This window comes from Perissodus microlepis, chromosome 6 (genome assembly GCF_051167445.1).
Source record: "Perissodus microlepis isolate ML-2025 ecotype Zambia chromosome 6, ASM5116744v1, whole genome shotgun sequence".
In the NCBI taxonomy this organism is placed as follows: Eukaryota; Metazoa; Chordata; class Actinopteri; order Cichliformes; family Cichlidae; genus Perissodus; species Perissodus microlepis.
The window spans coordinates 26,341,073-26,363,881 of NC_140466.1; the positions used below are offsets into that span (position 1 = coordinate 26,341,073).

At 40.6% G+C, this 22,809-nt stretch overlaps 1 protein-coding gene across 1 annotated transcript in view; it reads left to right on the forward strand.

Moving 5' to 3' along the window:
• Positions 1-22,809, forward strand: part of tll1 (tolloid-like 1) — a 56,369-nt gene that overhangs the window by 23,621 nt on the left and 9,939 nt on the right. Inside the window, exons 7-19 of the mRNA XM_084931721.1 lie at positions 1,317-1,495; positions 2,068-2,173; positions 3,339-3,463; positions 6,725-6,840; positions 7,091-7,193; positions 7,864-7,980; positions 8,223-8,368; positions 8,764-8,959; positions 9,059-9,184; positions 11,727-11,887; positions 12,001-12,181; positions 18,362-18,487; positions 21,978-22,105. Of these exons, the coding sequence (XP_084787847.1) occupies positions 1,317-1,495; positions 2,068-2,173; positions 3,339-3,463; positions 6,725-6,840; positions 7,091-7,193; positions 7,864-7,980; positions 8,223-8,368; positions 8,764-8,959; positions 9,059-9,184; positions 11,727-11,887; positions 12,001-12,181; positions 18,362-18,487; positions 21,978-22,105 (1,810 nt within the window). The remainder of the gene's footprint in view (positions 1-1,316; positions 1,496-2,067; positions 2,174-3,338; positions 3,464-6,724; positions 6,841-7,090; positions 7,194-7,863; positions 7,981-8,222; positions 8,369-8,763; positions 8,960-9,058; positions 9,185-11,726; positions 11,888-12,000; positions 12,182-18,361; positions 18,488-21,977; positions 22,106-22,809) is intronic.

The following is a 22,809-nucleotide window of genomic DNA, read 5'->3' on the forward strand; positions in this document are numbered from 1 at the left end:
GAGTCAAATTTGATTTAAAAAAAATAAATAAATAAATTTGGAATTCAGTTCAGGATTCTTTTAGTATCTCTTGTAATATTTTTTTGTAGTTTTAATTTGGTTTCTCTTTTGGTTTGAGTTAGTTATAATACCCTTGGTGACTGTGGCAAAGTCACATCTTGAAACACTTTTTTCTATGGCTGGAGAATTAAATACAATCACATGCTTGCTTGCAGACTCTCGGTACCTTTGGAAATTTTCTTGCAAACATGTTAACAGACTGTGGTATCAAACCTCGTTTGATACCAAAATGTGCCCATGGCATCATGAATCAAAAGTACTGAAGCACATTTAAAGGAAAAGTTAACGGGAGACAATAAACGTCTCCGATTTTAGAGCAATTGTAATTTATATGTGAAGTTTTTGGACAGTGTTTTTGTGTAAAGAAGGAATTTAACTTGTGGTTTTCTTTTTCTGAAATCGTGAAAGACATCTTTATAATTTTCCAATAAAGTGCTTAAAAAGAAATTGCATTTTTGATATCTCCAGCCGTGCAGCCACAAGCATCCAAAATACTTCAAACCATAATATTTGTTGCCTGATGAAGCTCAAAAAGTTATACATGGATGAGTCCAAATGAGTTTGCTTTTAAATGTAAAAACCAGCAGGTGAGGAAAATATCTATGTGTTAACTGGTGATGTCACTTGCCTCGTGTTCTGTGATTGGTTGGCTGCATTAGGCACTTTAAGCTTATGTCTAAGTACCCTGCAGGTTGGATGTGCAAACAAGGAAACATAAAATAAAAATGCACACATAACCACAGTACATGTACATCTGTTGTGTGTTTGTATGAATTTACTGACGGTTTCCCTCCACCCCTCCACCCCCCCACCCCCCACCCAAAAAAGCAGAGAGTGAGACTGTATCTACTCCAGTGACTCCTGATCCTTACTGTGCAATCAGCTCACTGGATAACTTTAATCAGATTTGTTAGCCTGGCACGAATGTCTCTGCTACCCAGCAAGAGAGAAGGAAAGCGTGTGTGTGTGTGTGTCTATGTGCATGCGTGCGTTCTGAACAGCGATATGTGAATTCTCACAGCGTTGGGTTATGAAACCGCAGCATTATCAGAGTGTTTTATGTACCTAAATCCTGCCGCTTTTCCTCTTGTGGATGTAGTGGAGGCCAGGAAATCCTGAAAAGATGTGTGTGCGTTTGTGTGTGTGTGTGCGTTTATTGTTACTTGAACATAACACTGCAGATTCTTATTTCCACTGCCAACTGTGTAGTAAATTACCTATCTCTCTGCTATCAACTTCCTACTAATCCTCATTAGGTGTTGTTCCTATGTGGGTCGTCGTGGAAACGGGCCCCAGGCCATCTCCATAGGAAAGAACTGTGACAAGTTTGGCATTGTGGTGCATGAACTGGGCCACGTCATTGGCTTCTGGCACGAACACACGCGGCCCGACCGTGACGATCACGTGACCATCATCCGGGATAACATCCAACCAGGTGAGACCTATTATTAGACACCTGTGGTCTCTGCTGGGATCAATCAGGTTTTTTCTAGACACAGACAAACAGCAACGCTTCTAGACCGAGTGTGTGCGTTTCCAAATTCACACTCAGTCTAGAAGCTGAGTGAGTGTGAATGAGCCTTTTAATGACTGTGAAGTCACCTGGACCGCTCTCACCACAGTCTGTCACTTCTGCTCAAACACACCTCTCTGCACCACAGTGTAATCTGACAGGTGTGAAATCAAATCACACAGCAGTATCTCAGACCTGACCCATGGCTTTATTTAGAAGCAAATCAGAGCTTTCACCAGTTTTGCTCTGCTGGACTTTAAGTATTTGAATAAAAGCCCCAAGATACCCTTTCTGTTCACATTTAGTCATTTTATTTTTTTTTATAGATGTGTTGCGCAGGCTGTTTGCTTTTGCACTTATGAAAGCAAACTAAGTAGTTACAGTCTGACTGTTGATCAAACTAAAACCTCCTCATGCTGCTACATCTGCATGTGTGCAAATATTTGTGCGTATGTGTGTGTTTGTACGGCGTGCGTGGAATTTCTGGTTCCCAGGCCAGGAATATAACTTCCTCAAGATGGAGCCAGGGGAGGTGAACTCTCTTGGGGAGCCATATGATTTTGATAGCATCATGCACTACGCCAGGAACACCTTCTCACGGTAAGCAGTGGTTTGAATTTCAAAGATTATGATATGCCAAGATTGATTTAGTTATTAACAGTAAAGTCTGGGCTTTTTCTGTGTTGTGCTGTTGTTGTTTTGTTTGGTTTTATTATGTTAGCTCCAGTCTGTCTTTCCGTGCGCAAACATCAGCTATGCATAAATTAAACACCTGACTCACATAGTAACACAACAAGAAACACTGTGAACCAGCGTTGGTATAATTGCCAATTAACAATTTTTAGGTGTCCTACCCACATGTCAAAAGCTTCTTTCTCACATGATCGCTACATAACCTCAGGAGAATCAGGTTGGGACCCTGTCCAAAGTTGATCTTTTTCACATGCAGTACACAGCAGGAAGTAGTTCTCACTACCATAAATGCTCCATTTGATTCAGGAGATGCTGCTGCTGGAGGCAGCAGGACACAGAGCTCTAGCTTTAAAACTACCTGATTGCACAATTCTTACATCTGTTCAGCTGGGCATCATACATTGCTTACACTAGGTAGCTGGCAGGCTAAAGCTTGCTTAATGTCCAGTCTGATTGCTGCGCAAGTTTATAATGTCAAATGAAGCTCAGAGGGGTGTCTAGAAAAGTGCATGAGTGAAAATGGCAAACTTTATTGTAACGCAAACTATTTTCGCCTGTCATTACCATGTCATGTATTTCATACTGTTTGTTTTTGCTTTGCAACTTTTATGATTTTATGATTTACTTTGCATTTGAAGCATATTTGTGCCCTACTGAGCTGTGCTTGTGTTGACTTTGACAACTATAGCACATTTACTTCATCTGAAATCAGATGTGTTTACATGATGCAGTGAAGCTGATGGAAGCCTTTCAGAATTAAGAAATCTTTTCCAATTTTTTTTATACATCTGCACCATTTAAAATGGTGAAAAAAGTTTGGATTTGGCAGCAGAAAGTGTCATGGGTTTACTTTACATTTTTTCCAACTGAGGATGCTTTTTAATCTGCGCCATACCCGCTTATATAAGCCCTCCCATTCCCCAGTCAGTTCCAATGCACATGTTAGAGAAAACACAAAACTGCAATGGTTGGGTGGTAATTGTTTGCTTGTCCATACTGTTAGATTGTTGTTTAATTTTACTGATGTGTTGCAACGACATATTACATGCTGTCTCTTTTCTCTTCGCTGAAGCGGGATGTTCCTCGACACCATCCTTCCATCCAGAGATGAAAATGGGGTCCGGCCTGCAATTGGTCAGCGGACCAGGCTCAGTAAAGGAGACATTGCACAGGCAAGAAAGCTGTATAGATGTCCAGGTACAGATGCTTTTACTTTCAGTCTGCAGTGTGTCTGTGCGTGTTTGTGTGCGTCAGGGAATGTGAGTGCTGTCGTCATAGCGCGTACCTAAAAAAATTACTTCTGTTTATCTGCTTACGTCTTTGGCGTAAGACCGGCCCGGCCCTCCATTCTCCAGGGTCTGGACATGAAATTGAGTAATATGTTTTGTTTTTTCATGTGATGCTTCCCTCCATTTTTTTGCCGTCTTTTTCTCACACACACACATTTCAAGTGCACGCCCGTGCTTGTCTGGCGTTCCTCTGGTCCCCGGTGAGTCGTTCTAATGTGATCTGGATCTGTTCTCACAATGAAGTGCAGCGATGTCACAAAGGTTTATAATTGCAAATGATGCCATTACTTTTGACCACATATGAAAACACACAGACGCACAAACACAGTTCCATCCTCAAGTCTATGAGGCATCATCAGTTCAGCCAGCTAACGTCAAAATCGTCACCCGGGCCTGGATGTGAGGTCTGACGAGTATGCATGCCAAACTGTTGGCATGGTGTTGGTCATTTTAATTACGTGTACTGTTCTCACAAATTGACACAAATTGACAGCAGCAAAATCAATGCGTATCTCTAAAGCAAAAGAGTCAGCATTACAGACAGAAGAGCTGCTCTGGTTTTATTGTAGAAACACAGTAAAATTTACTGATCCTTTAATGATCCTATTTCAGCACTTGCACCTGGATATCTATTAAACTGTTAAGTGCAGTGTGTTATTGTGCGATTTGCAACAGCACACCAAAGTCCAGCCATATATGCAGGCAAACTTCAGCTATAGCAGGTATGTGATGAAGGTACTGTGGAGTAGTTGGCTGAATAACTGAACACTGAACACAATAAGCTCTGTGTTTATTGTGGGACACAATAAATAACATATTTAAATAAAACCACAGTTTTATTTTATTAATGTATGTATTCTGTTACTATATTACTGCTGACATATACAGTACTGTGGAAAGGTTGTGATTTGCTCTTCATTTCTTTCCATTTTGCTTCCAAGGAGCCAGTTTAAGGAGAAATTAGAAATATTTTTTTATTTAAAAAATAATTTAAAATTATTTTTAATTTCTTTCAAAGATTTAATTTATTGGACATAACAACTCATTTTAGTCCAGTCTGTGTACCTGACCATTTTCAGAGGAACTGTGTTGGTTAATTCACTTAAAACTGATCTATTAATCATTTAAGCATAAAAATGTACCTTAGCAAATGTCCTATGTCTTTATTTCAATCTATGAAAAAATGCCAATGATAACACAGTTTGAGTTCAGATTGTGTTTTAAGGCATTAAATAGTATTTTTGCACTAATAACGTGCTAATTAAAAACACGAGCTGAAAACTTGTTGTGCAGAGTGTCCCTAAATAATTTGAGGAAACTGAATAAGGACAGAAAAAGAAAATGAAAAAAAAAAAGTATCTGAAACTCATGGATTCACTAAATAGTAATATAAACAATCCAGCAAAGAGCTGACACGGGACCTGCAGCTGGACCTTTAGTTGATCCATCTACCCAGTCTCACCAGAAATGCTCTCAGTTGAAGGATGGCTGTCAGGAAGCCATTCTTAAGGAAGGAAAATGGAGAGAAAAGGCTGATGTTTGCCAAATTACACAAGAACTGGAATGAAAGTCAGTGGTAACAGGTCTTATGGATTGATGAATTCAAATGTGTTTCATCCCCAAGTCTATGACATGTCAGACAATTCAGCCAACTAATGTGAAATTTGTCACTCGGGCCTACTTAAGACGTGTGAGATCTGACATGTGTGTATGCCAGCAGTTTACACAGAACCACAATGGATGGCGGTGGTCATTTGATGTAAGCGTGTTCTCACAAATTTAAAGGACCGGTGCACACACTACACAAGATTCAGAGCCATACCTACATGTAAATGTAGTCTCATTTACTGTTACACCCGAACACACACATATATTACAGTTTAAAAGACATCAAACTAACTTAATATAACTCTAAAGATCAACATAGGAAGCAAAGTTGATCTGAAAGCAAAATCCACAACAGAACACTTTCAGTCATGGATCGGCCTCCCCAGAGCCAGGAGCTCAACATTACTGAAGCAGTATCATTCTGACAGAGAACAGAACAAAAGGCAGCCAACATCCAAAGCTTTGAATGTCCTGCAAGAATGCTGGAGAACTATTCCTGAAGACTACCTAAAGAAATTACTAGAAAGCTGCCTAAGAGGGTTCAGGCTGTGTTGAAGGAAAAACTGGTCACACCAAATACTGACATTCAACCTCATTAAAACAGTACATACCAAGCACCTATTTTCTATTTTCCTAGCAAAATATCAAGAAATGATGGGTGGCTTAGTACTATATGCATACATACCATTAATAATTTTGATTGTCTATAGTGAGCGAGTCTGTGTTAGTGGGTCTCAGCTGCAAACAGATACAACTTCAGCCTTATAAGGTCATATTTGAGTGATACCATATTCACTGACAGATGAACAGAGCCCCAGGGCATTGTGGGGGGAAAACAGCATGCATCATGGGATTGGAGGGGCACATTTGGCTAACCTCCTTTTGAAAGAGAGTGACAGCACTGAACTCAAGATGACGGATAAAGAGAGAAAAGCAGCGGGTTTGTTTTTTCCATTCAGCCCTGTTGTTCTTTTCCTATGTGATGAATTAAAAGTTTGCCACTTCTATTCACTTACAGTCAGTGACTTTACTACTGAGGAATGTTTAATTTTGCTAAATGGTGAAAGGGCTTCATGACTGAGGTTGGACCTCACATGAACACGGATGCACACAGGGACAAAAAAATGTAGCCTTCTACATGCAAAACTGAAAGAAGCCAAAAGCAACACGGAACGCCAGTTTGTTTCTACGTCAGAAATAATGTCTAACAGTTTCCATATGGATGCATCAGATAATATACACATAAATGGCTCACAAACAGAGCATGTCTGATGCTATTGTTTTGAATAAATAGCCTGAAATATATTTACTTAAAATGGCAGTTAAAACATTTTGTGCAGGTTGAGAGTAATAATAAATATGAGAGCCATGTGTTCTTTAGTAATGTACCGATTGTAAACCATCAGTACAAAGCTGAAAGGACTGCACACGATGGCAGGGTTTGCCACAAAAATTTAACTCCATTTGTGTGTGTATGTGTGTGTGTGTGTGTGTGTGTGTGTGTGTGTGTGTGTGTGTGTGTGTGTGTGTGTGTGTGTGTGTGTGTGTGTGTGTGTTGCAGCATGTGGGGAGACGCTCCAAGAGTCAACAGGCAACTTCTCATCTCCTGGTTACCCCAATGGATACCCTTCATACACACACTGTGTCTGGAGAATATCTGTCACACCCGGAGAAAAGGTGCGCACATACACACATGCATGCGCACACACTCAGTATCACCCTACAGTGTAGTGAATGTGCATGCAAAGCCAATAAAAAATAAGCAACCTCTGCCAGAGTGACTGGATATTGATTAAGTCTTAACACCGCAGGTAGGCCACTCTTCCTGTCCTCTCACTCTCCTTATCTTCAATGAACAGATCTGTACTAAACTTACTAAACACGTTTTTGCTGTTGTTGTTGTTTTTCCATATTTTTGCTCTGCCAGATCGTTCTGAACTTCACCACCATGGATCTGTACAAAAGCAGTCTGTGCTGGTATGACTACATTGAAGTTCGAGATGGATACTGGAGGAAAGCTCCGCTGCTTGGTAAGAGGCAGGAAGCAGGCTGACTACCTTAAAATTAATTACTCTATTACTCCCTGACTAAGTTAATGAGTAACTTCACTCCTATTTTTAGCTTGTGGCAGCTCACTTTTCCTCCACTCCACTTGGCTTTTAAAACTCCGAGATTAAGAAGCAGGAGCAATTTTCTAAAATAGATAAGAGGTTTTTAACTCCTCTTGACTCATTTAATTGCTCTTAAGGCTGTGTTAGGATTGACAACTGCGCTAATTGTATACATCAACACAATCTGCACTAACACACATAATGGTGTTATGTGAAATCCATGCCAGGAAATACAGGTGAAAGTTGATGAGATAACAAGATGCTTCACAGCTGTTTAAACTCCTCTGAGGCAAAAGTATTGCAGCAGCAATATAGTTTTCTCTTCTTGTCTTCATGCTTCCACAGTATGCTGTTGTATTACAACACACACACGTGCAGACACACTGTAGTGCACTCTACTTACACAGTGTGAATGCCTGTACATCCTAAGTGGCAGATGACTTTATTTTTTTCTGCCAGCTGCAGCGATCGCACTGAAATGAATGAGGAGGCTGTAACAGTGTCATGTTGTCAGCTGTGAGTTGCATTGCCCCAGCAGTCACTGAATGACACGACTTAAAGGGTTTGCTTTTGCGTGTGTGTTTCACAGGCAGGTTTTGCGGAGATAAAGTTCCCGACGTCTTGATTTCAACTGATAGCAGGATGTGGATTGAGTTCCGCAGCAGCAGCAACTGGGTAGGAAAAGGCTTCGCTGCCATTTACGAAGGTAAACGCCTTCATTCAAACAAACTAACAAATAAAAGCATTCGTACACTCGAATCCAGAGACCTTAAATAATTACTGTTAATAATAATTCCAGCCTGTGAATTTGATGACCTTGTGTGCTCTGTGAGTTATCTCGGGGCTTTCATTATTCATAGTGTACACAGACTGTGTTTCAGGTGTCTTTAGTCAGTGCAGCTGATGCACACCCAACCTTTCTCTCTCCTCTCGTCTTCCCCGGTGCAGCGATCTGTGGAGGGGAAATCACCAAGGACTCGGGGCAGATTCAGTCTCCCAATTATCCTGATGACTACAGACCCTCCAAAGAGTGTGTGTGGAGGATCGCTGTATCTGAGGGATACAACGTTGGGCTCAGCTTCCAGGCCTTCGAGGTGACTCACTCCTTTTGTGTGTGTGTGCCTTTCTGTGCATGCATTTATGTGTATCCCGTGCTTGTGCTTAGGAATGTCTGGGTCAAATTTCACGCTTGTAGAGCTGCTAAGAAGTTAATAAATGTAGTGGTGCATGCATGTGTGTGTCTGTGTGAGTGTGCAGGGACACACAGCAGGCGGCGGAGGATTAGTTTTGTAGTTTGAATGCTGTTGAAATGTCAGGTTGCTAAACGACTCAATCTGACTCCACATGGGTAAGGTCAAAGGTCGTGTTTTCAGTGAAGCTTAGATTAAGAGGGAAAAATGAGCTACGATGCAGGGAGACGATTAAGCACGAGCCGTGATTCGATGTTTCGCGTATCTCACTGTTTTTGTTGTGCATACCTCTGGTGCAGATCGAGAGGCACGACAGCTGCGCTTACGATTACCTGGAAGTTCGGGACGGCCCGCTCGAAACGAGCCCTCTGATTGGGCGATTCTGTGGCTACGACAAACCCGAGGACGTGCGCTCTACCTCGCACACGCTGTGGATGAAGTTTGTCTCAGATGGGACTGTAAACAAGGCCGGCTTTGCTGCTAACTTTTTCAAAGGTGTGTGTGTGACTATGAGAAAAAGAGAAGCTGTGCGTCAGTTAATTGTGTTTTCACAAAGCATTTGTTATGCACTCTGACGTGTATGTGTGTTTTCAGAGGATGATGAGTGTGCCAAGCCAGACAATGGTGGATGTGAACAGAGGTGTGTAAACACTCTCGGCAGCTTCAAGTGTGCCTGTGACCCAGGTTATGAACTAGCCCCTGACAAGAAGAGCTGTGAAGGTAACAGTTAGTATGTGTGCCTGGCACGCTGCATTCCTGCTTCTATGTGCATTCCTCTGTATTGTGTTTCTGTAGGATGTGAATGTTACTTGGCAAAATAAACTAAAAAACATCCGAATGGTCGCCGTCAACAGGAAAAAAACATCTTTCTGACTCATGGCCACATGCTTTGCCCTGTAATCCCTCAAGATTACTCTGTAATGAGCCACATATTGAAACAAATGAACAAACCACTTCTGAGAGTGAAGGAAATTAAAGCTATTCTAGTGAAATTAACTTAAATTGATGCCTTTCAGTATTTCTTCAGAGAAGTAGCCACATTTTTGTATACATCTGGTGGTCAAAAGACAGTCAGGAGAGTCTTAGATGAGGCAGGTGTTTTGTGAGTAGCCTATAAAGTCACACATGTTGTTGCACAACATGCACAGATAAAGATGCCCGCTAATTAGTGCTAACATATAAATTAAATTAAAATACTACTAGATTACACTCAGTGAAAGAAACTGGACTTCTTGGTCAGGCTGTTAGCACAGTGATTCACACAACAAGGAATATTATTTATCTGATAATTCCCTCGAGAGTATTCCGACAGCTTCCAACACCACAAACACAGCTAAGAGGCATTTCAGAGTTTTAAATTAAAAACAGTGAAGCCTCAAACAGACCCTGCCCCTAATAACACGAAAAGCAGTGAGTTAAAATAAAGCACAGTTTTGAAGAAAAATAGCTTTAGAGACTGAAGCTGTTATTTGTATCAGGGCATAAACCTGGATATTTCTGTGGTAAAGGTTTTGGGTGGGGACCGACCAGAATTTGTGGAACTGCAGGTGTTTGTAGTGCAGTGACTCTCCGGGGCAGAGACATGCAGCTGAAGTTTACGCCTCTTTAGCTTAGGTTTTGGACTACAGGTGCTTGAAAGTAGCTGTCATAAAAGAGAGACAATAATAAAACATTTTTATATTTAAGGTACCTAGATGACTCATTGCTTATTTATACAGTGATTAGCATGCATGGAAATGATCCCCCTTAAAAATTGCTACTCGATTGCCATAGAGAAGCAAAGTGAATTTGATCAGTTTTTTCTCTAGTCTGTGTTAACCAGCAAAGATGAAAAGGTAATGAAATATCCTTTTAATTTTTGGAGCATTTCAAAAATGTGGAAGGTTAAACTGTTAGAGTAAAATCAAATGGTAACATATCTGTCTGACACCTGATGTATGCTCACCTTGGGCTAGCTAGCTATAGCATTCTTAATATAAGATTTTTGATAATAGCATAACAGCGTTGCTGTTGCCTTATAATTAGTTACATCAATGCCATATTTCCTCTAATAGTAACTGACCTTTTTTTTAAAAAAAAAAAAAAAAAAAGGTTAACCTGTCATTTAAAAAAAATCCTGCTGTTGAAGGAAGTGAAATCATGTCATGTTGTAGTAGTTGTAACAGTGACCAAAACATCATTTCACTTCTGCTTGGCGCTGGAGATTCCTGGTGCTTCATAATAAAACATATACAGTTGTGCTTAGAAGTTTACTTACATTCATCATGGGCATAAATACCACGACAAATGGATCTAAGAATGAACTTTAATGGCTTTTAATGATTTCTTTCTGTTCTCTTTTTCTTTTCCTTTTAAAAATACAGGGTGTATACGTTTGAATTTATTTTGGAGTTTCTTCAGTCCACACTGGGTCAAAAGCAAACATACGGGATCAAATATATAATTGGTTAAATATCTCTTTGCAAGCTGCACCTTGACAAAACACTTTTAGTAGCCATCAACAAGCTTCTGGCATGATTCTGGTTCGATAGATGATCACTGTTTTTGGCAAAATTGATAGATTTCCTTTAAATTGGTTGGTTGGTTTGGGAAAGCTGTTCCAGAAGCTTAATATTAGCCTGCTTTCTTCATTCCAAAATCTGTAGAATGATCCCAGGTGTGTTTGGGATCATTTTCCTGTTGGAACACCCAGTTGTACTCAAGTTTCAATTGTCTACATCCTGATTGTAGGTAACATTGAAGAGTTTGGAGGTAGTCCTGCTTCTTCATTATTTCATCCGCTTTTTTGCAATATCCCAGTACCACTGGCAGCAAAACAGCCCCAGACAATGATGGTGCCTCTACCGTGCTTCACAGTTAGTACAAAGGTCTTAGATTTGAAAGTCCCTCAAACATACATCTATTCACATTGTGAATAGACAAATATCTCAGCCTTTGTCTGGTCTGACTATAAAACTGTTCTCCACAAGGCATTTAGCTTGGGCAGCTGCAAACTTCAGTTGATCATGATGAGTGGATGCAAACTTTTGACTACAACTCTAAATGTAGTGATTCAACTCTTTTCAGATACTCTCTGTTGTCTTTTTTTCAAGCAGCATTTCAAACTAAATTCAATGAGAAGGTGCATCCCAAAGTTTTTATAATAATGAAAAAAACTTACTTTACACAGTATCAGTTTCCTCTGTTCATTTCAACTGTCAAATGAAGGCAAAAAAGCTGAATTTGTGTCTTTTCTTAACTGATTACACCTGTGTGTTTCCAGCGGCATGTGGTGGTCTTCTATCAAAGTTAAATGGGACCATTAGCACACCTGGCTGGCCTAAAGAGTACCCACCCAACAAAAACTGCGTGTGGCAGGTGGTGGCGCCCACTCAGTATCGCATCTCCATGCAGTTTGAAGCGTTCGAGCTTGAAGGCAACGAGGTGAGTGCGTCCATGTATTTGTATGCAACATTTCAGTGAGAGAGAAAGGAAGCAGGTAAAAATAGCAGCCACCTCGTGACTGTTTGTTACAAGAGCCTTGCCTGTTTGTTTAGGTGTGTAAATACGACTACGTAGAAGTGCGGAGCGGCCTCTCATCCGACTCTAAGCTGCATGGTAAATACTGTGGTACCGAGGTCCCGGAGGTCATCACCTCTCAGTACAACAACATGAGGATTGAGTTCAAGTCGGACAACACCGTTTCTAAGAAAGGCTTTAAAGCTCACTTCTTCTCAGGTAAAGCACACGTGTGACTCAGCGTGTGTGAGACTGTGTGTGTCAGGCCTGTTTTTTACTGGAATGTCAGGAGTCTTCAAATAAGATGGACACAGGAGAAGTGGATTATGGTGCAGGGGCGGTTTCTGGTATTTCATGCTCGGCACCACTGGAATTCAGTCACACTGCCAGAAACTCATGCCGAACACTGATCCTCCCCTTCTGCAAACATTTTAACCTTTGAAGCTGGCAGCCGTTTCAGTGTTTAGACTAACGAAACATATCAGTCTTAAGGTGAGATGCACACAGGAGAAATAAGAGAGATTAGTCAGAATTAGCCATGTGTTGTGTTAAAGTTTTCCATTTATGTTGCACTCACCAAAAAATCTGGATTGCTTAGAATGTTTAGATTAGGTAAGTAAAACACTTGTTTAGAGAATAGTAATCACACTGCTACTGATATCTAAGCCATCACTGACTGTGCCGCAGAGATTTAGGTAACCGTGTAATGTCCAGAGCAGAAGTGGCTTTAGGAGGCATTAACACTCTTATAAACACTCTTGTTTGAGCATCTACATGCCTCATTTTGTGTCCCCATCTCCCTCTGCTGTGAATTCATTTGAGGTTGTTTGCATGGTTTAGTATTAGGTGAAATGTTCATGTGTATGCAGAGCTGTTTGAATATTTGTCTGGGGTTTTTTTTTCATGCTGCCTCCACCTGCTCTCTGGCTTCCTCCACTCACCCTGCTCTCTGCCCTCTCTCCCTCAGACAGACTGGCACAGTGTCAGGAGCGTATGTTTGTGTTTGAGTCGTGCCAGGACGTAACGCGTGTCAGTTCAACTCGTGGTCATGTCGGCACCAAGCTGGCAATCTCATCAAAGGTCAGAGGTAACATGACCTCACAATCGGGATTGATCTCTGATTGGCTCTGGTCAATTAAGGGAATGGATAGATCCTACTTTATTGATGTGGATCCTTTCTTTATCCATTCTGCTCCAGAAGGAAACGTTCTGTGTCCCAGTATTGTACGAATTATTGATAAAATCTATGATTCGGTGGACTAAAATTGTGATAATATGGAGTTATGAGATGTTATTCTACAACTTTCTGTCATCCAAATTAAAGCTCCCAACTAGGCCTTAAATGAAAACCCTTAAAAAATTAGTAAGTAAAGTAAATAATGGAATTACCCATAATGAATGTGTAGTTATTGTTTTATGTCACACAGTATTTGCATGATAGCTAATATGGAAAAAAGTAATGAAGAAAGTGGTGAGTTTGATCAATTTACAGGTTCTAAAATATTCAGCAAATAAATGTACTATATGGCTACTTACTGTTTACTGAATGAAAAGTAATATACACTACCTGTCCAAAAACAGGTCATCACCTGGTTAACTAAGCAAACTAAGACTTGCACTAGATAATTACTGCAGTGATTACTATGTTTTGGATGGTAACAGGTTATTTAACCATAACTGATGCTGTGAGGAGCTTAACCAACCATGTTAGAAGACATATCCTGTGGTTGTGAAAAACATGTTACTGTTTTTCAGAAGGATTGAAAGGGTTATTGGTTTGCATCAGGCAAATAAAACAAATGGAGATTGCTGAACCAAGTAGCATTAGGTTTACACATTATTAAAGACCTTGAAGTATAATGGAGAACCATCATCTTCACCAAAGTGTGGCTCCAGTTTGCTGAAGACCATAATGACTGGACTCTGGAACAATGAAAGTAGGACAGTGATGCGAGTAAGAGGAGAGGCAAATGAAGCAATACTCCCTACTGCCTACTGTACCAGCCTCTGGCTACAGTCCTATGATCTGGGCTTGGTTCAGTTGGTCAGGTCTTGATTCAGCAGCGTAATGTGGCCCTTCAAAAAATGAGGTTAGTTGAGTACCTGAATACACTGAGTGGTCAGCTTTTTCCATCAGTGGATTTTTACTTCCTTGTTGGTGGTTCCAAGATGACAATGCCAGGATTCATCAGGCTCTAAGAGTAAAAGAGCGGTTTGGGAGGCATGACACATCACTCTTTGGCTTGGTAATCACAGAGTGCAGACCTTAATCCCATTAAGAATGTTTGGGATGCGCTGGAAAAGACTCTCCCATCATCAATACAGGAGAAAAAAATCCAAGTCTAGATGGAAATGAATGTGGTCACAGTGCAAACTGAAACAACACCCCTCAAATCTGTGCCATCAAAGCTGGCCAAAAGAAATATAGCATGCATGATGTGAAAAAAGCTTTTTAAGTATTGTCACCATCATGTATTTTCATAAATCCAGGCCATGATTATTGTATGCAAATATAAACTTAAACAGTATGAAATTGGGACACAGCCCGGTTTTCAACTAAAAATACAACAAATGTTCCCCGCTTGCTGTTTCAGGGAGAAATTTGTTGGATGTTATGATACAGATTTCTCTTTTTTACTCAAACAATTTACTGCAAACTTGAAGAGAAAATCAGGACAGTTTAAACTTCAGAGGAAGAAAAGCTGTTAACTGCATTCAACTAACCTGCAGCACACCTTTAACACACAGCTAAACAGTTCAGTGGGGCAGGCTTGCAGAAGGAAATTACTCAGATACGAATAATGTGCGTACTTGTGTGTTAAAAGCTGCTGTGTAGCTCAGTTACTGTCAGAAGCTTTTAGGGATAGCTTTTGGTTGGTGAACAGCCAGCAGCTTTAGGGAGGTCCCCTCAGCCTCCCACATACTACTGATCCGTGTGTGTGTGTGTGTGTGTGTGTGTGTGTGTGTGTGTGTGTGTGTGTGTGTGTGTGTGTGTGTGTGTGTGTGCGTGTGTGTGTGCGTGTGTGTTTGTCCGTGCGTGCGTGTGGACATTTTGTGCTTGACCTGAAGACAACTACAATGAACACTGTGTAGCATCGACCGCAAAGCTTCTTAGCCTGTGATAGGGTGAGACTGAGCCCACAATAGCACTGTAATACCACAGCAGACACAGACAAACACACACGGAGAAAGAGAGAGGGAGAGAGAGAGGATTTAGTGGTTTCATTAAAAGCAGATCTAGTTTGATTCACAAGCTCCAAAGTTGAAGTGAGACTCGGCGTCTGTGTCTAATCTCACATCTCTTTATAGGAATCTGTTTCTTGCTCAGTCACAAACACACTGTGCTCCCACACTCTCCCCATACATCCTCTGTCTTCCTGTGCGGTCTGCAATCCATCCTCACCTCCTCTGCCTCTTTCTGTCTCCGCGCTTAACGTGGCAACCCCGAGCAGAGCGAACCTTCCGTTGCTTCTTCCGCCTCCACCCGGGATTCAGCCTCACCAAAGTCTTTTTTCTCACCCAGCCCATCCTGTGGTGAATCCAAGCGGTTAGAGGACACCACAAATTGAGTATGAGGGAGAGAAAATGATTGGGAAGTGAGTTTGTTTTTGGACTTTAAAACGTTTCCACCTTTAACCTGCAACCGGATCAATTTGATCAAACTCTGCGCCAAGCCAAACATTTTACTATAACACAAACAATCTGTGTCTGTTTACCTAAAAACTTCTCTTACATGATTGGGAGTGGTGCAAACAACATTGGTACACAAGTACATCTTAAGCCCTGAAGGTTCTCATCTATATCAGACATTATGATGTCATCATGTTGCCAGTTACCAAGAGGATAAAATAATCCATTTGCAGCTTTTATGCATCTATAAAACCTAAAGGTACTGTATCATTGACATTTCACAACAATAACTAATTTCTAATTTATAGCAACAAATTGATTGATGCTTGATATATTCATCAACATCATCATGTTACCTAGCAACCGCATAACAATGGACTAAAAGATGAACAGACTAAACAATACTGTAGCATGCGCATTTACTTGGTGTTCAAACTTATACAATCTTATTTTAAAATTCTAGCAGATTCCCAAAACATTCGCAAGTCACCACATGTTCACTCTGAATTTTGAGGTAATGTGTATTGAATGATAAAACAAACTTTTTAATTTATATTAACATTGTGAATATTTTTTTATATTTTGCATATTTAATGGAGTCTTTTACTCAGTGCAACCAATATGTAGCTCCAATAATAATCTAACATAATTATGTAGTATATGATGGGATTGTAAAGTACCATGGTGGGGTATAAACATAAATACAGAGGCTTAAAGGTTCCAAAAGTGACTAAGACAGACGTTTTTATTGGATTCTGACCAATTCCCTATACAGTTGATGAATGATGAAATCTTTTATGTATCAGCACATAGCAAAAGTGAATGATGAATTGAAAAAAAATCATACAGTTTATGATATGCAGTTGGGCAAATAATTATTTGATCACCCACTGGATTTGCAAGTTTGCTCACTTCCAATGAAATGAACTCTCTCTCGCTTTTACTATAGTTTCAATTTAATGCAGCGAGAGATATATCAGCTGAAAATGTAGAAAAAACACATTACAACACATTACATAAAAGAGACTTGCTAGACCACTGAATGACATTCATTTGCTTCTTCTTTAGCCACTCCTTTGTTGCCTTGGTGATATTTTTTGGGTCGTTGTCATGCTGTCATGACACACCACGACCCATCTTCAGTGTTCTGGCTGAGGGAAGGAGGTTCATTCATTGTTCCCTCAAGGCAGTGAAATCCTGCTGTACCCTTAGCAGAAAAACAAAACCATAATGTTTCCTCCTCCATGCTTGACTGTGGGGACGGTGTTCTCTAAAGAGCATTTCTCCTCTTTCCGACTTGGCAGATGAAGTTGACACCAAAGAGTATGATTTTGATTTCATTTGACGACAACACTTTCCCCCAAGCCTTTTCTGAATCATTAGATGTTCACGGGCAAACTTAAGACAGACCTCTACATATGCCTTCTTGAGTTGGGAGACCCCATTGGTGCTGCACGGTATAGTGTGTTAATAGTGGTGTTCTTGGTGACTTTGGTCTTCAGGTCATTACCAAATTACCAAATCTACCACCTTATTCATGATCATCCTAACCCTGTGATTCAAGATCTTGCCTTGAGCACCAGACCGAGTGCAATTGATGGTCATTTTATGTTTCTTCCATTTCCTAATATTTACACTAGTAGTCAACTTCTCACCAAGCGTCTTGCGGATGGTGTTGTAGCTCACTATGCCTTGTGCAGGTCTACAATCTTGTAATTTGTGTGCCACATGGACACACAGCCAATTTGTGGGAGCCAGAATTCAGACTGTTTTGATTCAAATACTTATTTTACTCAATGACATGCAAATCAGTTTATACATTTCATGTAATGTGTTTTTTTTCTGGATTTTTGGTTGATATTCTGGCTCTCTACACTAAAATACGAATAACATAAACAGAGACTGTTCATTAGAGTGTATGCATGTTGAAAGTTATGGACATGATGTTATTACTTCCATCTGATAGCTGTATAAATCACTGCAGATGGTCTGAAGTTCCTTCCATCATTAGAGAAAGCCAAGTGCATCCCAAAGCTTACTCCTGTGGTTCTACCCTACCCATTAATTAAGAGACCCTTCAGCAGCCACGCGTGCTTTCAGTCTGTGTTACACTCATAACAAAGAGAGAGGTTACAGGGGCTGGACTGCAACTGGGCCCCAGACTAAAACAAGTACACAAACAAGATACACAAGCAGGGTATGTTAACAAGAAACAGATGAAACTAATCAGGGACAAGTTATTGGATCACAAAGTAGGGACAGCTGAGGAAGCAAAACAACACATTGGGACACACAAGGGAAGTAATACTTTCAAAATAAACACAAAGAATAAATAAAAATTCAGTCAACCTAAATAAGACAGCTGCTGTGACCTGAACGTAGACGATTGCAACACAACAGACTTACACAAACTAACAAACTTCAGAAAGTTTTTTGTTTTCTTTTGTTAGATATTCTTCTCCGTGGCAATCAATGCAAACTTTTGCCTTTTTGAGTAACTTCTCCTTTATTGATCTCCAGCTGTTACTGTAGTAAAAAAAAAAAAAAAAGTAAGCTGCAGAGAGCGTTCAAAGCCGGGATGGCTCACTTGATCATCCTGCTGGGCTTTAACTCTCAGCCTTGCAATAAAATGTTTAACTTGTCTTCATTTTCTCCTTTTCAACTGCACCCGCACCTCATTACTGTCCTCTTTTGTTTCTCTCCCTTCCCACCATCTCATCTCTCTGATGTTTCCACATCACTGACGTGTTGCATGTGTGTCCCTCATAGACAAAGACGAGTGCAGCAAGGACAACGGCGGCTGCCAACACGAGTGCATCAACACGGTGGGCTCCTACGTGTGTCATTGTCGCCATGGCTTCGTGTTGCATGAGAACAAACATGACTGTAAGGAAGGTGGGTTTCATGTGCATTCACACCCACACACACACTGGCATAAAAGCACCGGAGCACACGTGCATGCTGTCGCGCATCAACACAAGCATCTGCTCATTCATAAGAATAGCCATCATCCATCACACGCTGTCCACACACATCCACATGATAGCAGGCTTTACATTTGAGGGAGTTTTTTTTTCTTTGGCTTATATTTTTTCATATAGATTAAAGGGACAGTTCACCCCAAAATCCTCTGGCCTGTGGCGCTATTTATTCATCTAAACTGTTCAAGTGAGAGTTGTCCAATTTCTGGGATGTCCACTGTAGAAATGTCTGCCATATCCTGAATATAATAAAACCTTATGGCATTTGCCTTGGAGTGCGCCCCAGTGAAAAAGGAAATTGAAAAACTCCGCAGGAATGTCTTTTTCCTGAAATCATGACCTTGCTTTCTTTCTGTCAAACTACACCCACCAACCAAAGAAGGCATGCAGCTAGCTAACGTTAAAGCTCAGCTGAGGGGAGACGCCATCAGTATTTACATCCTGTCACGCTGTCACTCGCATGAGTCTCGGGACAGGTAGAGGCATTCTTCCTCCTGGGTAGTGAAAAGCTTGGCAGACAGAAAGAAAATAGGTGCTGGGTGAACCTGCTCAGACCAAAACAATGCAGACAAATAAATAGCACTACAGGCAAAATGGAAGTTTAAAGTTTTATATATCAGGACATATTAAGAATAAATTAGTCCTCAACAGGTCTTAAAATTAGGTAAATACATCCTCAGGTGAACTTCAAAACATGACATATTACACAATGTTACTATTTCTTTAACAAAAACTGAGACAAAATGCAGAAGGAGTCATCACATGATGTGAGATGATGTGAGAGACTGATAAAGTTACCACCAGCTAAGGTGGTTCTCCTAGCTAAGGAATGACGGGGTGCACTTTGTCTTTCACGCACTGTTTCTGTTAAATAAACAGTGTCATATGCCATGCATTGTTGTTCATCTCAGGTTGTATTTACCTCATTCTAAGAGCTGCTAAAGTCAAGATAACTTTTTAAAATTCTTATTTTAAATTAATTTTTTAAAATGTCCTGATATGTAAAACTGTAGAACTGACAGAGACTATACTTTCTTTTTAATGTGACTGTGCGTTCAGTTTTGGGGTGAACTGCTTCTTTAAGTTGCACACAGTCTTTCTTTAGGTTTATAAGTCTCAGCTTTTAAATCAGAAAGTGTCAAGTGTTCATCTGATTGACTTGATATGTCCGATCCTGGAACAATAAACACAACCCTCTACCAGGGAGTTTTAGGACAACATCAGCAAAAATTAAAAACTTAATTATATATTAAGAGTATTTATTTTGTGTAGTGAGACTAAAAAAGAAACAGCTTTCACATTGACATTTACTGGCCCTGAAGGGCAGTTGGCTTACACTGAAAGTCATCAGACCTAACTTGGACTGTTCTTAAAGGACATTCCTGAAACAGCAACACACCAAGTCCAAATTAATTACCACAGAAATGTCCTGCAAAACTGTGACATTATAAATTATATGAAGGGGATTAACTTCAGGAGATGCTCCACTCTAAACGACTTGATACTCTTGAACTTTTCTCAGATGACCTAAAAACCAGTTGGCAGTCTCTAAAACTCTGTTCACTCTGATGTGTGTGAAAAACAGACAAAGGGTGGAAAAAAGTTTTAGTTTGACAGAAAACATTATTTATTAAAAGTTATTTGCACTTTCACACACACACACTCGCACAAACACACACACACACACCCTGCTGAATGGACATATTATACACAGCTCTTTGAAGTTGAACTTTTGAACACGTAGACACACACACACTCACAACATCAGCACTGACATACACACCTCACTAAAGACTCCCCGTGATGCTCATAAAAAGACTTGTGTTTCAAACATCTGGGACCTTGAAAGCTTTGCGTGTAGCGTTGTCTTCCTGTGTGTACACGTGTGTTTATATGTGCACAACACCAGTGTAAGCGAGCCTTGCCGTGTCACACTAATTCATATTCCCGTCACGCGGCCTGTGCCCCTGTTTATATACATACATGAGCTTCGGCTTGTTTGAGAAGATTTCAGCAATTGTTGTTACACCCTGGATTCATCATTAAGCATAATTGTTACTCACCTTTATGGCTTTTCACACCAGTGGGAAATATAAAAAATGACACACAGCATCCTTTAAAGTCTCAGGGATCTCATTTTAAACTCTTGCAATGACTTTGAAACTGTTAGTTTTTACCAGCAACTCGATCAGATTGTACCCATGGCTCTATCTGTAACATGAGATGTTACACTCTTCTGTAAAAACAAAACTGTGTGGAGATTTTGACATCTGTATGTGATACTTTGCATGCTAGAAAAAAAAAGCTTTTTCAGACTCACGTGTTGTTCTTGTGGATGCCATTTCATGCTGTACATGAATTTGGTTTTCCTGAGAAATAAAAGCCATCACCTTCAAACACATCGTCTTTGTCGTGTGCATGCCTTTTGCCTCCCCGCACCTTCATAAAGCCATAGCATTTGTCTCGAATGCATGAAAATGCCATGTGTGACTGTGTGTGGGCTGCTCTGGACGGCTTTAACCTGAGACAGACTCCAGGAGGAAAGTAGTCAGTGTTAACAAACAGCTCCTGTGTGTTTCCAGACTCGTCCATCAGTGACAAATGAAGTGCAGCTGATATTTTTCAGTGCGCTTTCTGAGATTCTGTGGCAACAAAGAGCTGACTGCTGAGTACGATTTTCTATAATGTAATGAGTAGGTGGAGCTGACAAAGCCTTAAAATCAAAGAAAGTGGGTCAAATGACAGAGTAGTCGTCAGGAATAAAAACAAAAACCACTGAGTTTGATACTTCTCCAATGAATGCAATGGTGTTTAGAAAAGCATTCAATCTTTAACAGACTCTGAATGTTACATGTGCAGGTATGGTTACACAAATGTACACTATTTGTCAGTCTAAACTCACTGAATCCATATAGAAAGCATTCAGGCCCACCTCCTCTCCCAAATCCAAAATAATGATATGGTTCTTACTTTAATTACTGTATACAAATAAATAGTGTACATATATATATATATCTACTCAGCTATTCTGTTACCACTACAGTTTTAAAGAGACATGCTCTATCATGTTGCTGTTTAGGTGTAAGCTTTTCAGTTCTTTAAGCAGTTCTGTATGCCGATACAGTATAGAAAGTGCAAAGGTCCCACTGCAGTGTTTGTGCAAAGCTTGCTGCCAATTTCAAGTGAAACCCACTCTGAACTTGTCACCAGGATGTGCTTCTTTGAAATCTTCTTCTCTCATTTAGTTCTTGTGTTTCTCTCCTTCCTGTTCCTTTTCCATTTCCTCTGACCTTTTCCTGTGCAGCCATGATTTTTAAACTTCCTCTCTGTGTGTGCTCTTGTGTGTGTGTGTGTGTGTGTGTGTGTGTGTGTGTGTGTGTGTGTGTGTGTGTGTGTGTCTCCAGCCGAGTGTGAGCATAAGATCCACAGTCCCAGTGGGACCCTGAGCAGCCCAAACTGGCCAGACAAGTACCCCAGCCGGAAAGAGTGCACCTGGGACATCACAGCCACACCGGGACACAGAGTCAAAATTGTAAGTGTGCATCACGTAAAAGCTGGTTCAATATTGTCAGGCTTTTCTTTCTCTGTGTGTTTTTCCTGGAAATCACAGGAATGCCACCCCACTGTAACGACGCACCGTTCTGTCTGTGGGGTCATCTTGTATGGTAAAGCCTTGGCTTGGCTTCTCCTCTTGCTACACAGTCTTCTCCTTTCGTGTTCCACTTATGAAACCCAAATGTGAATGAGGGAGAAAGTACATGTTTGTATATTTGGGCTAACTGTGAGTCAGTGCTCATGCATTAGAGAAAGGCCTTGGGCAGTGGCCATCTGTGTCAGTGTGCCTTTCTACGCCTGTGTATGCGTGTGTGCTGCCTACACACACACACATGCAAAGTCTTTTGCGTATTTTCTAATTTGGTGCACATGTATGTATTTATAAGACACCATTAAAATTGAGCTCCAGTACCATTTAGTGAAGTGTTTGTTTCTGCTGCAGAAACTCAGACATTTCAGTGTTGCCTCTCTAGAGAAGATGATGTGAGAATTGCAAGCTAAGCATAGTTTTAGCTCCAAGACAAATCTGAATGGTTATTTGGTCCTTGGCAGTTTAGGAAGTCATTTAAAGGGAGAATATCTAACTCTGAACTGTTGCTTGATGGAGGTGATGACAGGGGCAATGATAATGGTCTTTCTGTGTGGAGTTTGCGTTTCTCCTCATGCTTGCATGGGTTCTCT